Consider the following 10,000-nt stretch of genomic DNA (forward strand, 5'->3'; position numbering starts at 1 on the left):
TCCGTTTTCCATTGCAGATAGTACCTCCACAATAGTACCTGGTCGTCATAGCGACGCCGCAGGAAACTGCCGTGACTTAATCTTTTACGCGAGACACGCGAGACACACCCGCTACCCACACACACACAGGACAATGGAGGAAATCGAGTGTATGCTGTTTTTGGATGTTTTTGTTTTTGTTTTTGCTGTTTTTTATTCAGGATACTCCGTCTGGCGCGTGCAATGATGACGCAGTGAATAGTGACGATTCTCTCTGACCAATCAGCAGTCTGCTGTGTTTCCACGTCACATTTTAGTATCGCCTCAGCTCGCTTTAGAACCTCGCTGGAGGTGGTACGAAAAAAAGTACCTGGAAGCAGGTACAGGTACAACTTTTACACAGTGGAAAACCAAACAGAGCCGAGCCGAGTCGAGGCGAGTCGAGGCGAGCCGGTACTGTGTAGTGGAAAAGCGCCATAAGTGTCCATTTATGTATCCTTCCTTTCACGGGGAAACGAAGGACGCATTTGGCGTCGCTTTTGAATCAGGGTAGCCTTCGTCGCGTCGCGATGACGCAACCGGCCTTCAAATACGGCCTTCGGAGGATGCAGAACTGAATTGGGACAGCCTTCATCGCGCCGCGGTGACGCAATCAGCCTTCAAATGCGACCTTCCAAGGATGCAGCCTTTGAATTGGGACGTCCTTCGTCGCGCCGCTGTGACGCAATCGGCCTTCAAATACGGCCTTCGGAGGATGCAGAACTGAATTGGGACAGCCTTCATCGAGCCGCGGTGACGCAATCAGCCTTCAAATGCGACCTTCCAAGGATGCAGCCTTTGAATTGGGACGTCCTTCGTCGCGCCGCTGTGACGCAATCGGCCTTCAAATACGGCCTTCGGAGGATGCAGCCTTCACATTGGGACACAGCTAGCGAGTCTGGAGTTAACGACTCACTGATTCACTGATCCGTCAGAGCGAGTCTGGAGTTAACGACTCACTGATTCACTGATCCGTCAGAGCGAGTCTGGAGTTAACGACTCACTGATTCACTGATCCGTCAGAGCGAGTCTGGAGTTAACGACTCACTGATTCACTGATCCGTCAGAGTGAGTCTGCAGTTAACGACTCACTGATTCACTGATCCGTCAGAGCGAGTCTGCAGTTAACGACTCACTGATTCACTGATCCGTCAGAGCGAGTCTGCAGTTAACGACTCACTGATTCACTGATCCGTCAGAGCGAGTCTGCAGTTAACGACTCACTGATTCACTGATCCGTCAGAGCGAGTCTGCAGTTAACGACTCACTGATTCACTGATCCGTCAGAGTGAGTCTGCAGTTAACGACTCACTGATTCACTGATCCGTCAGAGTGAGTCTGCAGTTAACGACTCACTGATTCACTGATCCGTCAGAGCGAGTCTGCAGTTAACGACTCACTGATTCACTGATCCGTCAGAGTGAGTCTGCAGTTAACGACTCACTGATTCACTGATCCGTCAGAGTGAGTCTGCAGTTAACGACTCACTTAATTCATAGGGTAAGTTACTAATGCCAAAGTTAGGATGTATTTTTGCTAATTAAAATCATATTTAGGTCATGACTATCAGTGGTTAGTGAGCTAATCTGCTGTAAAAGATTTAACAGTAGGAAATATGTTGAGCAGTAGCAATTTGCTAAATAAACATTCATCAATCAGCAATTTTACATTTTAATACTTCAGTACATTAAAGTCCCCCTGTAGTCAATAATTGTATCCCTTAAAACTCATCTTTCATCACCAAAATGACATTTTTTAACTCCACTCACCTCCACTACCACTCACTCCCTCAGCTCAGAGATCCACTGGTTGACGATCACACGTTGATCTGATTGGTTACAAGGTAGTTTGTGACGTCAGAAACACCAGCGATTTCAAAGCGTGTGTTTGAGACTGTCTTTGGTTCACTGCAGTTTTAAGGAGGAAATACTCAGCAATGCTGTCGACTTATGAACTTACACATGGTTTGTCTTAAAGCAGATTAAAAACACCACATAGACACATAAACTACATTAAAAGCTGGGTTTTCTTTAAAAGTCAAGTACCTTTGTACTTTTACTCAAGTAAAATGTTCTTAATTCTTTTACTGGAGTGATATTTTATTAGGGTATCTGTACTTTTACTCAAGTCTGTGATTTGTCTAATTACTGCGGTCCTGTGGAGTCACTCTCAAAATCCATTTCTTATCAGGCAATCTGTTGGGGATCCTTGCTAACTAGGCCCCCAGTAGGAAGTGCATGTGCTTTCACATTAGCCATATGAGCTGTTGCTGCCGATCAGAGAGTTTGCTTTGGAGATCTCCTCAAGTCCACTTGGTCTGGGGTTCGTGCCGCTGTTGGTATGAATGAACACAATCCGTCCTAAACGGAAGTGAATGCCGTTTGTATCTGTGCATGTTCCCAGTCACTCTTATCATAGCGTAAGGCATTCCTCATAGCTGCTAGTCTCTTCATAAGTTGCCTTTAGAGAGCAGCTTGTGTTCTTCCTATCGCTTGCAACACACTTGTGACGGACAAACGCGAGCTGGCATAAACAGCTGCTGAACAGTTGCCACCAGTGCTCACATTTCTTTTAATATTATGTAATATTTTGTTTAACAGGGACAATGGACGGTCTATGACAGATCCAGGATTGGCTACTACATTTCAATAAGAAAAGAACACAGGAACATATGGCTTCATTAATCATTAATCGTTAAATAACATTTAAGCAAACACTACAGTTAATGATACAATTGCACAAAACAAAGTTACAGAAATAATAATCAAAGTCAAAATAATAATAATATAGGCATAGGCCTAATACATAAGCTAATATAACAGATTAATAAGTGTCAGATTGTTTGACTCGTCTAAAGCCGTATCTTCATGTTTGATTTAAACTGTGCCAAAGTGGAGCGTTATCTAGTGTTGGTTGGCAATGTGTAAACATTTGTTTTTAGTAGAGTTTTTGGTAACACTTTACTATGAAGTAAATTAGTTAATGTATTAACTTACATGAGCTAAACATGAGCAAGAGCAATACATTTGTTACTGTATTTGTTCATCTTTGTTGACGTTAGTTAATGCAACATACAGCTGTTCATGTTAGTTCATGTTAGTTCACAGTGCATTAACAAGATTTTATTAAAGTATGAGTAAATGTTGATAATAAATGCTGTATAAGTGCAGTTCATTATTAGTTAATGCTAACTAATATACTTAACTAATGTTAACTAAAGAAGAACCTTATTGTAAAGTGTTACCATGTTTTTAATGCACATTTACCAGATAATGTTGCCTGACTGCTTTATTTCCACCCGTCCTCTAGTTTTGCTTGTGCGTAAATCATAGTGTTATCGGGATTTGTATGTCAGACACAAACTAAAAGGCAGAGGTCCGAGGACCGAACCCTGAGGGACCCCGTCTGAACTCGTGAGGATATAAATAGCATAGAAGGGCACAATAAACTGTTTTCTGTATTAAAGGTCCCATGACATGAAATTTCCACTTTCTGAGGTTTTTTAACATTAATATGAGTTCCCCTAGCCTATATATGGTCCCCAAGTTTCTAAAAATTTTAATCGGTGTAAATCGAGCTTTTGCTATTTTTCTCTGCCTTTGAGAAAATGGAAGCTCAACCGGGCTGATCTTGAATCTCCTCCTTATGACGTCATAAGGAGAAATGTTACCTCCCCTTTCTCTGCTTTGCCCGCCCAGAGAATATTTCTCGCCCATGAGAAAATGAGCTAGGAAGTAGAACGCGCGCGCGCGATTTTAGTGCTTTTGAGCGAGCGAAGCATAATAATTGCTCAATAATTGGATGTACAAATGAACATCGAATGGTCAATACAGAGCTGGGCTTGCTGAACGTCGGACAAGTAAGTCAACACATAAGTGTGTTGCTTTACCGTTTATGGTTAACGTACCTAGCTTCTTACACGTAGAATGTGGCTGTCACATTAGCTATGCAGTTACTCGCGCTAATGTAAAGGTAGACAGCATCAAGTTACACATACCGTAACGCGAGTGTTGTACATTCCTTTGTTATTTGGATAACCGTTTTCCTGTTGGTTATATGGCGCGCGCGATATCCGCATTTCAAGATCGCAGAGCTTGATGTAATTGTAATAAGATAAATTACAGACGTTACAGATCTCTCATGAAAAGGCAACAGTAGGTTAGCGTTAGCTACATGATGATAACTGTAAACCATCCGAATAAAGTATCGTATTCAGACATAATATTTTAAACTAACCATTCGGAAACGTCCTGCTGGAGCCGCTTAGTTGCAACTTCTTCATCCGTTGCTTCTCCATCTGGATCAGATTCTGGGTCAAACTGAAATGCTTGAACGACTGCGTGTCTTCGTGCCATTGCAATATATCCAACATAAACAAACATGCATGGTACCGTTGCGCAAGATGGTCAAGGCCACACCCACCCTCCACCTTGCGCCGCCTTTCTCCTCCTCATTAGTATTTAAAGCTACAGACACCGAAACGGCCCGTCTGAAGGAAGCTCATTCTGGGACTGGCTTGTAGTGGCTATAATTCTGCACCGAGGCTGAATTTTTGGAAAGAGATTTCAGATACAGTACTAGGGACCACTAATGACTATATTAAAGCCTACAAAAAGTAGCATGTCATGGGACCTTTAAGAAAATTAACATGTTGCTCAGTTACTACTTTTTCTGCTATCTTGGACATTTGGACTTGGCCTGGACTTTTAAGTTGAATGAGCTGGTCTCAACTAGTCATAGATAACATGGTTTTGTGCTTTCGAGTACGACGACACTGCAGATGTGCTGTAATGTAGAGCTGGGTCCACCAGACTGACCTAGAGGCTCATGAATTGAGGAAGTTGTCTGATGGGAAAAGAGCAGTTCCTCTTTTTAAAGCCTATTTGTGTTTTCGCTTATTCAGAGCGCTGAGACATGAATGACCTCAGGACATCAGATTCTGAGCAGTTTCTCAAGATATGCTCTTTATATGCTGTTTAATGGTGGATAGGGGTGTAATGATGCACTGGTTGTTTTATAAAATAATTATTAATATTATTTCATTGCATTGATTACAGAGTTCAGTAATTGTCGGTTGCGATGACTAGGACATTCTCTCTTAAATGAAAAAAAGTTTGGATTTCTGCATTATCATAATTGCACACATCCATTTGAGCAAAGCCTAGGCCTAGTTGTTTTTTCTTGGGATTTATTAGACAGATATTCTGAGAATATATAAAAAGAAATCTTCAGCACGCCTTGACATATGATTAATTTAACAAACATTAATTCATTAATTCCTTCTCTTTCTCTTTATTTATAAAGCACTTTTAAACACAACCATAGGTTGACCAAGGTACATAAAGTTTAAATAATGTGAAACAAAAAAAACAAGATATAAAAATTTACAAAAACAATATAATAAAACAATTTGAATTAAACTTTTAATCCACCATAATTTGTTTAAATAAGTAAGATTTAAGCATAGATTTAAAAACAGGCAAAGAAGGTGCTTTTCAAAAAAATAAACTGTCTTTGAAACTTTAGATTTAGATGCATTCGTAATAATGAGCATGCATTGGTTAAAGGTATAGCGGAGGATGTTTTACTTCCTGGTGGGTAGTCTAAACTATTGGTCCTCCTAATTGTCAATCATTCTGGTGAATCAATCAAACTTTTCAAAAAGTGGAGAGGGCGGGTCTTATCTAAAATTTGGAAAGATCCTCCGCTATACCTTTAACAGCTGACTTTTTTTATTTATTTAAAAGGTCTTGAAATGGTCTTAAAAGGATCTTAATTTCTTTAAAATGGTCTTAAAAAGGTATTCATTTCTTTAAAATGGTCTTAAAAGGGTCTTAATTTCTTTAAAGGAGTCTTAAAAATTCTTTAAAAGGTCTTAAAAGATCTTAATTTCTTAAAAAGGTCTTAAAAGGGTCTTCATTTCTTTAAAATTGTCTTAAAAGGGTCTTAATTTCTTTAAAATGGTCTTAAAAGGGTCTTCATTTCTTTTAAGGGGTCTTCATTTTTTAAAAAGGTCTTAAAGGGGTCTTAATTTCTTTAAAATGGTCTTAAAAGGGTCTTAATTTCTTTAAAATGGTCTTAAAAATGTCTTTAGAAGGTCTTAAAAACAGCTGTAGGTTCAGTGCTCTCCAGAGCAGTTTCTGGTCATTGACCTGCACCTGTGAAGGCCAGCGGGGTTCATTGAGCTGTTTGTGTGTAAAGCTCAGTGAGAATGCCTCTTCTCTTCATATACACTGTGGAGCTCGTCCATCTGTTCAGAAGCTCGTATCCCGGCAGTCTGAGACTCCTTTGGTTTGTCCAACAGGTCGAGTGCCTTGAGCAACACCGCATGGGCAGAACATCTGCTGCTCTTCTCCTCGTCTGTTGTAGTTAAGGGACGAGTTTGAAGAGTGTGTTTGGCGTAACAGCTGGCATATGTTCGCTTGTTTAATTAAAGGTGCATGTTTGACTTCAACAGCTTGTACATGTCTGCTCTCCCTGTGTTTCACGTACCGATGCATAATCATTCTGACTGCGTTCAAAAGGTTGCATTCGGCTTGCATTGGATTTACTTTGATATTTTTAGAAACAGACAATTTTGCCAGGATAAGAAAGAATATTCTCTGTGAACTTTGAGGCAACATCTATTCATGAAAAGTGCATCTATTCATGAAAAGTGCATCTATCCATCTGAAAAGTGCATATATCCATCATAAAATTGCATATATCCATCATAAAAGTGCATCTATCCATGATAAAAGTGCATCTATCCATGATAAAAGTGCATATATCCATCATAAAAGTGCATATATCCATCATAAAAGTGCATCCATCCATGATAAAAGTGCATCTATCCATGATAAAAGTGCATCTATCCATGATAAAAGTGCATATATCCATCATAAAAGTGCATCTATCATCATAAAAGTGCATCTATCCATGATAAAAGTGCATCTATCCATCATAAAAGTGCATCTATCATCATAAAAGTGCATCTATCCATCATAAAAGTGCATCTCTCCATGATAAAAGTGCATCTCTCCATGATAAAAGTGCATCTATCCATGATAAAAGTGAATCTATCCATCATAAAAGTGCATCTATCCATGATAAAAGTGCATCTATCATCATAAAAATGCATCTATCATCATAAAAGTGCATCTATCCATGATAAAAGTGCATCTATCCATCATAAAAGTGCATATATCATCATAAAAGTGCATCTATCCATCATAAAAGTGCATCTCTCCATGATAAAAGTGCATCTCTCCATGATAAAAGTGCATCTATCCATGATAAAAGTGCATCTCTCCATGATAAAAGTGCATCTATCCATCATAAAAGTGCATCTATCCATCATATAGTGCATCTATCCATCATAAAAGTGCATCTATCCATCATAAAAGTGCATCTATCATCATAAAAGTGCATCTATCCATCGTAAAAGTGCATCTATCCATCATAAAAGTGCATCTATCCATCATAAAAGTGCATCTATCATCATAAGTGCATCTATTCATGAAAAGTGCATCTATCCATCATAAAAGTGCATCTGTCCATCATAAAAGTGCATCTATCCATCATAAAAGTGCATCTGTCCATCATAAAAGTGCATCTATCCATCATAAAAGTGCATCTATCCATCATAAAAGTGCATCTATCCATCATAAAAGTGCATCTATCCATCATAAAAGTGCATCTATCCATCATAAAAGTGCATCTATCCATCATAAAAGTTAATCCATTTATAGTAACTATAATTCAAAACTATCCACTTACGTATTGCCTTTAGAATTCGAATATAATTAGAATTGTGTTAATATTTAATAAAAATTTGAATTGAGCTTTTCAGCCGTATTAAGGTGTGTGTTCTCTGTGTTTTCAGTCAGCCCTGACCTGTCTCCAGAGACTGCCCTCCTCGGCTCCCTCGCGATCCCGGTTCCTCGCCCCCCGGCAGCGAGCGCTAGCGTCCCGCGAGCGCAGCGGAAGCCCAGCGAGGCCGGGCCGGCGCGCGGCAGCATGGAGGTGGGCATGCGTGTGGTGCGCGGCCTGGACTGGAAGTGGAGCTCGCAGGACGAGGGAGAAGGGCACATCGGCACGGTGGTGGAGATCGGCCGGCAGGGCAGCACGACCACACCAGACAAGACCGTGGTGGTGCAGTGGGACAGCGGGACCCGAACCAACTACCGCACCGGGTACCAGGGCGCTTACGACCTGCTTCTGTACGACAACGCACAGATAGGTACGACCAAAAACATATCTTCCACTTAAAGGTGCAGTCTGTAAGAGTGACAGCCAGTGGTCGAAATAGGTACTGCAGTCCAAATTACAAATATGGGAGATGGTTGTTTAGTGCTGGGCTTAGTGTTGTCAAAAGTGCTGACTTTGGTACCAAGTCGTTACTGACATTTAAAAAATGTGAGGCTTTGAGCGCTGTTGAGCGGAATCGTAAACGCCTCTGATTGGCCGTTGTGTTCATGCGCTCATCGGGTTTATCTGTGATTGGCTACAATGATCAGCGCACGGGAGCGTTTGAAAGCACAAGCCGGACCGGTCCGCTGGTATACGCCTGCTTTCAAACGCTCGCGTGTGTGTCGTAACACGAGAATGAACCTCATTGGCTCTTGCTGAAGCTCAAACGTGCTGCGTAACACGAGAATGAACCTCATTGGCTCTTGCTGAAACGCCTCCATAGTAGTCTTGTGGGAACAAACACGCCACAATAGTCCTCATTATAATAATTAATACGCAGAATAAAGGGGCGGGGCCTGGTTGAGTTAGTTAGTAGTGTGTTAAACTGGCGGTTATGGTAAGGGTCAGGACATTTCCCAAACACACTCAAAGCGCTCGACCAATCACAACACACCGCTCCAGCCGACCAATCAGAGCACAGTGTGCTTTTCAGGAGGAGGGGCTTCATAGAGACAGGAAGTAAACAGAGCGTTACTGACAGACTGGGAAGAGAGGAGCCGCAACAATGGAGAATATGAGGAGAATAATCAACATTCAAGCAGGAAAACCTGTTCTAGTAGAGCCTGAAACATCATCAGGAGTGTGTGAGAGGGCAGAACAGGGTGTCTGTAAAGTGAGTGTTTGCTCACAGACGTGCAGGACCTGTCCTCTGTAAGGTTTGTTCAGTGCTACTGTCATTGTGCTTTACCAGAGTAAACCATGTGTTAAAGGAGCACACGAGCGGTGGTTTACTCCCTCAGCTGGTGGCGGTGTGTATTGCGCACGTGGATCTCACACACACACACACACATGCAGTGGCTGCAGGCTTAAACTGGCTTAAATAGTTCCACCACAATCCTGTACATCCCTGAAGTGATTATATTTCTGTCAGATAAGTGAGATCAGTATCTGTCTGACACACTGCACTGGAGTCCTCTAGAGATACGATGGTGCACTGCAAAAAATGCTTTTCTTGCTTAATATTTTTGTCTTGTTTCCAGTCAAAATATGTACAAATTCTTAAATCAAGATGCATTTACTAAGTAATGCCATTAGATATTCTGTCTTGTTTCCTGGGAAAATAATACTTTTTATTTTAATTTTTTTATTATAATAAAAAAACTAAATTATCTGCCAATGGTGTAAGAAAAGAAATATAAATTTCTGAGGGAAAGCCTCAGGAACACACTCATGCTCACACACGTTACGAGTTAGAGACTCACTGACCGGCTTCTACACTGGAGAAAGTGATCATTATTTTAAAGTGGGAAACTTCATGTCATTTATACAACCCGTTCCTGGACTAGACTTGCTGATCTCCCTTTTTCCTCTCTTCCTCTCAGGTGTTCGACATTCAAATATTATCTGTGACAGTTGTAAGAAGCACGGCATTATGGGAATGCGCTGGAAGTGCAAGGTGTGTTTCGATTACGACCTGTGCACTCAGTGTTACATGAACAACAAGCACGACCTGACGCACGCCTTCGAGCGCTACGAGACGGCTCATTCACAACCGTGAGTTCCTCACACACACACACACACACACACACAC

The 10,000-nt window shown here is 41.2% G+C and overlaps 1 protein-coding gene across 1 annotated transcript in view; it reads left to right on the forward strand.

The window, feature by feature from the left end:
• The window catches only part of mib2 (MIB E3 ubiquitin protein ligase 2), a 75,755-nt gene that overhangs the window by 18,530 nt on the left and 47,225 nt on the right, over positions 1-10,000 (forward strand). The window contains 2 exon segments of the mRNA XM_082187439.1: positions 7,883-8,239; positions 9,792-9,963. Of these exon segments, the coding sequence (XP_082043565.1) occupies positions 7,883-8,239; positions 9,792-9,963 (529 nt within the window).

This window comes from Leuciscus leuciscus (genome assembly GCF_965113295.1).
Source record: "Leuciscus leuciscus genome assembly, chromosome: 13".
NCBI lineage: Eukaryota > Metazoa > Chordata > Actinopteri > Cypriniformes > Leuciscidae > Leuciscus > Leuciscus leuciscus.